Genomic DNA, 11987 nt, shown 5'->3' with positions numbered 1-11987 from the left:
CTTCATATTGGCTTCTTTCACTTAGTAAAATGCATTTATATTTCCTCCATGTCTGTTTGTGGCACAATAGCTCATTTCTTGTTAATGCTAAATAATGTTCCATTGCCTTGATAAATTACAGTTTCTTAATCCATTCACCTATTGAAGGACATCTTGTTTGCTTCCAAGTCTTGGTGGTTATGAATAAAGCTGCTGTCAACATTTGTGTGTAGGTCTTTGTGTGGACATAAATTTTCCACTCATTTCAGTAAATTCTAACAAATGCCATTAACTGCTGGATGGTGTGGTAATAGTATGTTTAGTCTGGTAAGAAACTGCCAAACTGTCTTCCATAGCGGCTGGACCATTTTGCATTCTTACCAGCAATGAATGAGAGTTCTTGCGGCTCCACATCCTTGTCAGCATTTTGTATTTTGTATTTTGGCCATTCTAATAGTTGTGTAGAGGCTCGCATTATTATTTTGGCCTGTATTATTGAAAAATGTCAATGGCAAAACGAGAAAAGTTGAAGAAAAGAAAAGCTAAAAGATTAGAGACCACTAAACTGCGAAGAGAGATACATTAATTACATGATCTTGAAAACGTGCATAAAAGACGTTATTAGGACAGTTGGCAAAACTGGAATAGGGAATATAGATTAAGTATTGGGAAATTTCCTAGATTTGATCATTGTCTTGTTTTTATGACCTACAAACTGAAAGATTAAGAATCAGGTGGGTTTAATGTATGCCACCTGCTCTCAAGTATATAGGTAAATATAAAGGAAATATGGCATAATACTAGCAATTTGTGAATGTGGGTCATGTGTACATAGGAGTTGTTTGTACTATCTTTGCAACTTTTCTGCAAATTATTTTATTTAAAAAATAAAAAAAGTTTAAAGAATTAGAAAAATAATAGTTCTGCCTTTAACATTGCATCCATATCTTTTGATGTGCACAGACGAGTTTCTCGGTCATATTTGGAAGAGTGGAATCCCAGACTCAAGGTGTGTGCATCTTCCTCTTGATCAGCTAAATAGTTTACAGAGTGCCCTGACACGCACATTTTTACTTTTTTCCTTCTCTCTCCCTAAAATGTCAGGTCCTTGGCAGTGTTACAGTTGTAGGCCTTGGGTCCTCAGCATCAGCCTCCCCCAGAATGCTAGTTAGCAGTGCAAGTCCTCAGACCCTCACCCCAGACTCGCGGAGTGAAACGCTCGGAGAGCGCGGCCTAGAGGTCTGCGTTTCCACGGGTCCTCTAGGGGATGGGAAAGTCAAAGCTGCGCTGTGATCCGCTCGGGCCGCTCGTGGCTTGCAGCCCGCCAGCTCCCCACCAGCGCGCCGCGGAGCCCGGGAGCCCGGGAGCCCGGGCGAGGCGGGGCAGAGCGCAGGGGCGGCGCGCACCCGGGGCAACCTCCTCGCGCCCGCAGCTTCGCCCCGACGGCCGCTGGGTGCGGAAGGGCGGCAGCGCGGGGCGGGCCGAGGCCGCTGTCCCCGCCTCCCGAGCCTGGCGCTCGCCGCGTCGCGCCGTCCTCCGCCTTCCTCCCTTCCTCTCGGCCGCGGGGCGCGATGGAGAGGGCGCGCGGGGCGGCGGGCGCGCTGCTGGTGCTGCTGTGCGCGGGCTGTGTGCCGCGCGGCGGGCGCGCCCAGTACGAGCGCTACAGCTTCCGCAGCTTCCCGCGGGACGAGCTGATGCCGCTCGAGTCGGCCTACCGCCACGCGCTGGACCAGTACGGCGGCGAGCGCTGGGCGGAGAGCGTGGGCTACCTGGAGATCAGCCTGCGGCTGCACCGCCTGCTCCGCGACAGCGAGGCCTTCTGCCACCGCAACTGCAGCGCGGTGCCCCCGGCCGAGCCCCAGCCCGAGCCCCAGCCCGAGCCCGAGCCCGAGCCCGCCGGCCTCGCCCGCTACCCCGAGCTGCGCCTCTTCCGGGGCCTGCTGCGCCGCGCGCACTGCCTCAAGCGCTGCAAGCAGGGCCTGCCCGCCTTCCGCCAGTCGCAGCCCAGCCGCGAAGTGCTGGCCGACTTCCAGCGCCGCGAGCCCTACAAGTTCCTGCAGTTCGCCTACTTCAAGGCAAGTCGGCCCGCCCCGCCCCGGCCCCGCCCCGGCCCCGCCCCCGCCCCGCCCCGGACCGGGCCCCGCCCCCAGGACCGGGCCCGCCCTCCGGGCCTGCGCCCCCGCCCCCTCCGTCCGGGGCGGCCTCGCACCGCCAGTCCCCATCCTGCCTGCCCCCAACTAGCCTTGTCAAAGACGCCTCCAAATCCTGTCCCCCCTCCTTCATCTTAAATAGGGATGAAAGTACTTTTATTCTGGGACAGAGAGGACGTTCGCGGAACTCCCAGGCACCCAACAAGGCCTGCTACGTTTTACCTGTTACTTGAAGCCAGACTCCTTAAAACTCCTTTTTCTCAAGGAAGTGGCGACTTTCAGTAGTAAGACGGGAAGAGGACCAGAGTTGCCGGCTAGCTCCGTCTAAGAGAAGGGGCCCGAGGCCGGGCCAGGGCGGGGCTCCTGGGAGCACACCCCCTGCCTGGAAGGGCCGGGCCGGGCACCGGGACTCCTCGGGGTTGGCGCTCTCCGCTCTCTCCTCTAGGATTTGACACGATTGTCTCTCTCCTTCCTTGTGGCTGCTTAAATTCTGTGACTGCTGGCTAAAAATAGCACAAATTGCAGTTCTTCATCCTTGGAGTCCTTTCTCCTGGGACCCGCAAGTTTTAAGAATGGGCTGAATTCCCTGTTAGTGGATGAAGTGACTTTAACTTGGCGGGTCTTCACCACGTCGTGCCAAGAAAGCCCTCTCAAAGTCCATTTTCTGTTTTATAACGATTTAAAAGGAATATACTGCATTTAGTTTAATGACTACAAAAATAGATTCATAAAAAAAAATTCATAGTATATTCCTGACTCTGGAGGTAGAAGTAGTTTTGTTTTTAAGCGTTTCTTTGAGTCTTGGGGCTGCAGGATCTGTGTTTCATATTTCTGAAACAGAGCCACCTCATGTTGCATTCATAAGAGCAATAAAATAGCACAAACCTCTAAGTAGGTGAAAAGCTGAGTTATTCCTGTGCTTACATTTTTATATAAAGTGTTGGCTTTGTGAATGTTTGTCCTGGCAATAAAAAAAAAATCTTAAAATAGAACCAGGGGATAAAATTAATAAGCTTTAGGACATTGAAAAAATGATGGCTGGCTCATAAAAGCACTATATTTTAGGCAAAAGAATGACTCATTTAATTTGTTGTGTAGCTTTTTGAGTCATATAATTAAGGGGGAAATGTTTTATTTTTAAAACTGGAGAATAGTAGAAGCTGATTTCTTTTATCTACAGATGAATTTGAAACAAGTGATATGGGGGGAGGGCAAGAGTATTTTCCTTTAATGCGACTAGAAGGTGAAGGTTTTCTCCTTCATTATGGTGTCTTCAAAGTTTAGGATGGTCACAGCTATTCTTCAAAACCTTTTATAGGTCTCATAACAATCACTTAAGTCAGTAAAACACCGTCTGTCTTGGTATTTTGAGATCTCTTAAAGGACAGGAAAGGTTAAGGATTTTTATTAGCAAGCCAGAATCTTCTCTTAGTTAGTCCAACTGAAAGTCACTGAAGAAGTGATCTTAGGTGATCTTAGGTGGTGTTACTGTATGTTTTTTTTTTTTTTTCCGATATTTCGATGTTTACATTTTCTCTTCCGATATTTCGATGTTTACATTTTCTTTTCTTTTTTAAAAAACACTTTATTTATTTATTCACAATAGCCACACAGAGAGAGGCAGAGACCTAGGCAGAGGGAGAAGCAGAGTCCTTGTGAGGAGCCAGATGCGGAACTTGATCCCTGGACCTGGGATCACACCCTGAGCCGAGCTCAGATGCTCAACCACTGAGCCACTCAGGCATCTGAAAGGTGGTTATTTACAAAGACTAGTTATGGTGGGTGTGACTCCCTACCCCTGGGCCAGAAAGAGCATGGAAGAGGACAGTTCCAGGAAACAGGAAGGAGGGAGACCTCACGAGGAGCTGTGACCGTTAGTCAAGGGGGCACTAGCAGCCCAAGGTGGCTGAAGGAAGGGAGGCAGAAGACTATGTAACCCAACTTTACCCCCTTGCTTCCCTTCAGGCTCCCACTGGGGCTTCTTACTTGTGAACCCCATCGGAAGCTGGAGAGCAACAGAGTGCAAGTCTTGATGGGCCATGGAAGTCACTGAGCCCTCAGCTGGAAGCACTGTGTTGAAATACAGGTTTATTTGAAGGACTGAGCATTCTTGTTTAGCAAAAATCGCAGCTCATCCTCCATTGAGTAGATCTCTTTCTTTGTTGTACTCAGACGAATAATCTTCCTAAAGCCATTGCTGCCGCTCATACCTTTCTACTGAAGCATCCTGATGACGAAATGATGAAGAGAAATATGGCGTATTACAAGAGCTTGCCTGATGCTGAGGACTACATTAAGGACCTGGAAACCAAGTCATACGAGGTACATCTGGGTTTTTACATAGCAGGTAGTTGCAGTGTGAGTGGCTGAGAAAGCGGGTCTTGATGAACAGCTCTTGTCATCTTAGGCCAGTCTGGGAAGAGGTGAGGGGGCCTCACAGCTGAGCCAGAGACTTCACCTGCTTTTTGGTTCTTGGCCCTGTGCCTCAGCACCCACTCTGCTGTGTCTGATCCCTGATCCTCCAGCCCTCCATAGATAGAGGCTCTGGAATCAATCACCAGTTTCTGGTGAGGAGCAGTTTTGGGAGGTGGGATCCCTTGGGTGGACAGGTGGGTGTGCGAGGAAACACGGTGCTCCAACAGCCCTGTTCAGATTTTCAGCCCTGTTCTCTATTTCACGCCTAGCACCAGTCTCTGTGGTCACTAGTGCCTACAAAAGCTAACAGGTGTGTAGTGTGCGTGAGGGGTGTGTCACTTCCCCGCCAGACCCTCTTCTGTGATAATTTGGCTTTCTGTCCTTCCAAAAGTTGTTGCAATGTCTTGTCTGTTGCTTGTTCCTTTTCTGTTCTCCTGTGAAAAGGATTTCTGCCTTTTTACCTTTTTCACTGAGGTTTTCACTGGCTTGGGAAGCGGAGCTGAGAGCCCAAGGTCAGTGTGCTGTGCCTAACTGCATGTGGCTAGCCCATTCTCTCCCTCCTTGGAGTCCTGCTGGCTGTGGTGGGGCTGCCCTTCCACGTGCCCACGGGTTCCTTCTCCATGTGTGGTTTTCTTCCAGCTGCCTGCAGTGGCTGCTCGTTTACCCAGCCTCTAGGCCAGTAGTTCAGTTAGCTGCTTTCCTTATTTCCAGGGGCTGCCACCTGCTCAGGAATTTTAGGGAGATCACCCTCTTTACCTGACCCCTGAAGCCTGGTGAAAAGTTCAGGTCTGAGGGGTGGTCCTTAGACACCCTCATTTTGGAGCAACTGAAAAAACAACTCCAAATGGAATGTGCCATATTATGTGCCATATTTCCAGTCCTGCCCTGGACCTTCCATGTTTTCAGGGTCGCGCGTGTACCCAAGATCTCTGCTTATTTCTTGTGACACCAAGCAGCTTCCTCAGCCTTAGTTATTTCTCTCTCTGATCCTGTCAACAATTAGCAGAAATTCTCTGAAGTTTCTACCACCTGGCACATGGCCACCCTCCCCAGGTAACTAGTACTGATGCACAGCATGCCTATTTTATACTTAACCGTTGGGGAAAGAGTATCTGCCACCTGCTCTCAAGCGTCTATCTTTTCTCTGCTTCAATTTTAAAAATCAGCTTTATTGAGGTGTAACTTATTTAAAATTTATCTACCAATTTTAAGTGTATAATTTAATGAGTTTGGTCAAGGCATGCAATTGTGTAACTTCCACCATAATAACAATATAGAATATTTATATCTCACCTAAAATGTTCCCTTAGGCCCCTTTCCAGTCAAGCCTGTGTCCCAAGCACTGACCTCTGGCAGCTACTTCCCTGGTTTCTGGCACTATGGTTTTTGTTTTTTCTTGATTTGAGTTTAATTTTATTATCAAGCATCTCCTACTTTTTGAATTAAATAAGAAGTGTACCATTGTACATAGGATAGAAAAAGCTAGATGTGTCAGTTTCCCGCTTGGTTTCATATTTAATGAAGTGTCAGTATGGTTTTCTTGGAACTAATGAGAGTGGAACTGCATGATGGTCTGGCTCTTTTTGGTTGGACGGCCTGCCTGCTCATGTGTGAGCTTCACCCGCTTCTCCGTGCTTTCCAGAGCCTGTTCATCCGAGCAGTGCGAGCCTACAATGGTGAGAACTGGAGGACGTCTGTCACTGACATGGAGCTGGCCCTTCCCGATTTCTTCAAAGCCTTTTACGAGTGTCTCGCAGCCTGCGAGGGCTCCAGGGAGATCAAGGACTTCAAGGACTTCTACCTTTCCATCGCAGGTTGGTGGCATGTTGTGTTCTACGCATACATGGGACAGCTGCCCTGGGGCACCTGCATGCCTTCCCAGTGGCTTGGGTGACCTCCCAGGAACTTTTGAGCTTCAGTGTGAGTGGCTGGCTGGGTAGGTAATACGTACCCTTGACTCAGTAGGGCCTTCTGGCAAAATACCTGAGTACCATGTTCAAGCACAGGCCTGGAAGGGGGATCTACCAGATCAGCCCTGCTCGGTTATAGGCTTTTGGAAAAATAAAAATGGGTTGAAGAGCAACCCATGTTCAAGAGAACATGACTCATGTTCTATAAATCGTTACTGGTTTCGCCACCCTGAAGGGTGCAGTCCAGTGGTGTGTAGTACTTGTACATTGGTGTACAGCCATCACCACCATTCATCTCCACCACTCATCACTGCATCTTCCCCAACAGACATTCTGTACCCACTGAACACCAGCTCCCCATTCTTCCCGCAGCCCCTGACAACCACCACTCAACTTTCCATCTCTGTGAATTGGATTATTCCAGGTACCTTGGATAAGTAGAATCCTATAGTATTTGTCCTCTTGTGACTGACTTTTTCACTTAGCATGACGTCCTCAAGCCTCACAAATGTTGTAGCAAATTGATTGTCCCTTAAATCTCTTTTCATCCATAGAATTAGATCTGTTTTTTCCCCTGGCTATTGAAAAAATTGGATCATTTGCACTGTAGAGATTCCTATAGTCTGGATTTTGCTGATTGTATCCCTTCGTCCTCTGTTCTCTGTGTTTCTTATAACTTGGTAGCTGAATGTAGAGGCTTGATCAAGCTCAGGTTTGATTTTCTTTCTTTGTGGAGGTTGGGGCACAGGACTACTTCCTAGTTGGTGCTCAGTTCTGGTGTCAAGAGGCACAGGATGTCTGGTCATCTCTTTCTCTGTAATGTCGGCAGCTGCTGGTGCTAATGCTGGACCTCACATGGCCCCTGTTAGCCAGTGTTCTGCTGCTGAGAGGTCCTTCCTTCTAGCATCCCTTCTTGCCTATGTCAGGAAGTACTCCTTACACTCAGACTAAAGGAGGGGTACATAAAGGGTGCTTAGCTGGAGCTGAAGTGTTTTGACTATAGATAAAAGGCAGTTATTAGAAAAGGTAACATTTATTATGCTCTAACTAGATGCCAGGCCCTGTCCTATGCTTTTTATGGGTATTATCTCAATTTTACCATCCTGTGAGAAAGGTACTAGCTTTCTCCCCATTTTACAGCTTGGAAAGTTGAAGCTTAGAGAGCTTAAGTACTATGCTGATAGTCCTCAGGGGGAAGGGCCGGGATTTGAAACCGGGCAGTCTTGACCGTAGGCTCTTCCCTCTCACCTCCAGTGAAATAGTCTCTCCTCATGGATTACATTGGACTTAATCTCATCTTTTCTTTTCTTTTCTTTTCTTTTCTTTTCTTTTCTTTTCTTTTCTTTTCTTTTTTTTTCTTTTCTTTTCTTTTCTTTTCAAATAGGTAACATATATGCACATAGTGAAAGACACAAAAGGATATTCTGTAAAAAATAAGTCAAGGTCCTGACTTGAAGATAGATGGTACACATACATGAAGATACCTCAAGATGGATTCATTTATAGAAATGTGGGTGAAGTTGAACCCCCAGGGGGCAAAATGGTACCCTGGGGCTACTAGTAGCTGAATTATTATCTTTTCTAGGCTGAAGGGGAGGAAGGAGTTGCAGGCAGTTAGAAGGAAGTCTTACTTCTATCCACATCTCTTTTACCCATTCCACTCACCCCAAAGATAACCATTTTTATTAGCTTCTGGCTTATATACCTCTAAAAGTTTTTTTTTTTGACATAAAATAAGCAAAGATCACTTTATCTTTGATATGCTTAAGATATGTATCTATAGCTGTATTTTTATATGTAGATAGATAATTTAGGAATCTATTTAATTTAAAATTTTTATTTTAAAATAATTTTTTATTTTAATTTTTTAAAAAAGATTTTATTTATTTATTCATGAAAGACACACAGAGAGAGGCAGAGACACAGGCAGAGGAAGAAGCAGGCTCCATGCAGGGATTCAATCCCAGGACCCTGGGATCATGACCTGAGCCAAAGATGATGCTCAACCACTGAGTCACCCAAGTGCCCCTTAATTTTTAATTTTTAAATAATTCCAAATGTATAGAGAGGCAGCAAGAGTAGTATAAAACTCTTATAAACTCATTACCCAGATTCACCAATTTTTCACACTGATTGTGCCACATTTACATTATCATTCTCTCTGTAACTGTGTGTATGATTATTATTTTTATTTCAAAACCACTTGAGAGTATGTTGCATACATCATGACCCTTTACCCCATAATAGTTCAGTATATTTCCTAAGAATAATAATATTTTGTATAATAACTGTAACTATAATAGTTATTAAATTAAGCAACTTAATATTGATGTAATACTTTTATCCAGTCTATAGTTTATATTCTAGTTTTGCCAATTATTCCAATAATGTCCTCTAGCAACTTTTTCTTTCTTAGTACAGTCCAGTCCAATACCACGTTTCCTATTTATTTGTCATTTTTCTTTAGTGTTCTTTAATCTCGAACAGTTCCTTGGCCTTTGTTTTTATGCCATTGATTTTTTTTTATGCCATTGATATTTTTTTAGAATATAGGCCTGTCACTTTCTAGAATATTCCTCAATTTGGGTTTTTATTACATTCAGGTTGTGCATCTTTGGCTGGAACACTACAGAAGTATGCTTCTCAGGGTATCCAGATGTGCATGGTGTCTGTTTGCCCCTTACCAGTGATGTTAATTTTTAGGCATTTGGTTAAGGTAATTTCCAGTTTCTAGCTTCTCTGCAATACTGTTTTTCCTTTTGATATTAATAAATAATTTGTGAAGAGATACTTGAAGACTAGGACAATTTGCTGTTCATCAAACTCTATCTCCACTCCTTCCCATACTACCACACACATATTGATTTAGCATATATTGAAGATTCTTGCCTGATTTTTTTTCCCTATAAAGGTGTGTGTGTGTGTGTATATATATATATATATATATATATATATATATAAAATATGTATTTATATAGTAAGACATAATATATGTCTATTTTTTCTGTATTTTTATGTTTGTTTCTTTCCTAGTAAATAGGTACCATACTTTATACACTGTTCTGTCTCTTGCTTTTTCCACTTAGCCATATATCCTAACTAGCACATAGAGATAGTCATTCTTTTTTATTGCTACTGAGTATTCCACTGAGGGGTGGGGAAAATGATGCAGCGCAGTTTATTCAACTCTTGGACATTTGGTTGGTGCCAGTCTTTTGCTATTACATGTAATACTGCAATCAGAAACTTTAGGCTTTTTTTTTTTTTTTTTAACTCAGTGGGGAGGTATGTTTTCAAAGTGGGATTGATATATAACATAAGTGGGATTGATTGTTCAAAGAGTAAATGTCTCTGTAAATTATTTAGTATTTTATTTTATTTAAGATTTTATTTATTTATTCTTGAGAGACAGAGAGAGAGGCAGAGACACAAGCAGAGGGAGAAGCAGGCTCCATGCTGGGAGCCTGACATGGACTCGATCCTGGGTCCCCAGGATCACACCCTGGGCCAAAGGTGGCACTAAACCGCTGAGCCACCTGGACTGCCCTATTTAGTATTTTAAATTACCATTTTGTATTCCTAGCAAAAATGTGTGAGAGTGCCTGTCCTCTACAGTTTTGCTGACAAAATGTATACCATCGTCTTGGAGCCTTTTGCTGTGAGCTGCATGAAGGGAGAAAAGGCAGGGGGCCAAGGATCATATGGGAGGATTTTAGGGACCAATCCCCAAAGTGGTAGAAGTAGCATTCATCTGTTGTTGCAGTCCACGTTTCATTGGCACAAATAGTTATATGGCGTCAGCCCCACTGCAAGGGAGGCTGGGAACTGAATGAAGCCTTTGACATCTTTCTCTATTTTGATATTTAGGCCTACCTATTCTCTTTTCAAGGTTGTACAGATTCTATTGTTTGTATGTACCATAATTGATTAATCAATATCCTGTTGATGGGCATTTAGGCTATTTCCAACTCTGTTTGGTGTTGCAAACAGTGCTCATGTGTGCCTGTGTCTAGAGAAAATTTCCTAGAAGTGCCAGAGGATATGTGCATTTTAACGTTTGATGCATTTTGCCAAATTGCTATCTAAAAAAAGTGTTCCTGTTTTGCTTCTTCCAACAGAATATGAGAGTATAAGTTTCACCATTTTCTTCTTAACACTGACTGTTATCAAATTTTAAAAATTTTGCTGATTTAAGTGGCAGGTGGTAGCTACACTTGTGGTGAGCATGGCATAACATATATACTCATGGAATCACTATGTTTTACACCTGAAACTAATGCAACGTGTGTGTCAAGCTACTTCAACAAAACAGGTTTTTTTTGTCTTTTTTTTTTTTTTTTTTTTGCCAACTTAGCAGTTTAACATATTTTAAGTGGGATTGTGTTTCTTAATCACAAATGAGGTTTAACATCTTTTCACAATGTTTATTAGCCATTTTTACTGTTTCTTTTCTTTGTCCATCTTTATAATGGGTGTCTGTCTTTTTCTTACTGAATTTCAGTAACTTTGTATATTAAGGATTTTAGTCCTTTTATCATAAGAGTTGCAATATTTTACCTTTATCATCTTTGCCTTTTACCTGGATCATTGAGGGGGGCAGTAGTAGTATAAGAAACTAATCAATGCACTGCTCTGAAAATTTGTGTGTATTGTTTCAGATCATTATGTAGAAGTCCTGGAATGCAAAATACAGTGTGAAAAGAACCTCACCCCAGTTATAGGAGGCTATCCAGTGGAGAAATTCGTGGCTACCATGTATCATTATTTGCAGTTTGCTTATTATAAATGTAAGTAATTATCTTCTACAACATCTTGGGCAAGATCCTTAATCCTCGTAAGGCTCAGCTTCCCATCTGTAAAAAATAGGGATAATAACTCTTATCTCTGGTTGTTGAGAGAATCTGTCAAGGTTGTTTTGATAGCCCTCGTGCTGTGCTTTGCACAAAAAGGCAGCAAGGCCTGGTGATTCAGGGCACGAACCCTGGAGCCGGACTGCCTGGGTTTAAATTTCATCTTCATCACTTACTAACTGCTCCGTGCCTCAGTTTCCTCATCTGTAAATTAGACATAATTGTACTAACCTCATGAAATTGTCATGAGGATGAAGTGAGTTGATATGTGGGGAATGCTTAGGGTATTCATACCCCAGTACATGGCATTATCTCCTCCCTATCATTAGCCTTACCATCCAGACTGAGTTTTATTCCATTTGGTCCTCCTTGGACCTGAAATTCGAGTTAATGGATCAGAACATTCCAAGGAGTCAAAGGGAAACAAATGTTAAGAGAGAAAGTCATTCAGAGTTCAGACTTCAGAGTATATCTCTTTGCCTTTTCCTTCTCTTCCTATAAGTGACATTGCCAAGTGCCACTCGTCTGAGTGGCAGGTGCCTCAGTGCAGTGGTGAGTGCAGGAGGATCCTTCCCACTCAGGAGTGGGTGGTCCTGGGGATTCAGGGATGTGTAGTTGGGAGTGACTGGTTTACCTTGGCACCCACAGCCCTCCTTCCCCACTGTGGCTGTTTTGTTATGTGT

General features: G+C 44.1%; 1 protein-coding gene across 1 annotated transcript in view; it reads left to right on the top strand.

Annotated features, from left to right (window-relative positions):
- The first annotated feature begins 1523 nt into the window (after positions 1-1523).
- Positions 1524-11987, top strand: part of CRTAP (cartilage associated protein) — a 31099-nt gene continuing 20635 nt past the window's right edge. Inside the window, exons 1-4 of the mRNA XM_038570329.1 lie at positions 1524-2054; positions 4302-4451; positions 6187-6358; positions 11113-11241. Of these exons, the coding sequence (XP_038426257.1) occupies positions 1551-2054; positions 4302-4451; positions 6187-6358; positions 11113-11241 (955 nt within the window). The 5' untranslated portion in view covers positions 1524-1550. The remainder of the gene's footprint in view (positions 2055-4301; positions 4452-6186; positions 6359-11112; positions 11242-11987) is intronic.

This window comes from Canis lupus, chromosome 23 (genome assembly GCF_011100685.1).
Source record: "Canis lupus familiaris isolate Mischka breed German Shepherd chromosome 23, alternate assembly UU_Cfam_GSD_1.0, whole genome shotgun sequence".
NCBI lineage: Eukaryota > Metazoa > Chordata > Mammalia > Carnivora > Canidae > Canis > Canis lupus.
The sequence above is the reverse complement of the archived record's forward strand: the minus strand, read 5'-3'. Positions and strand labels throughout refer to the sequence as shown.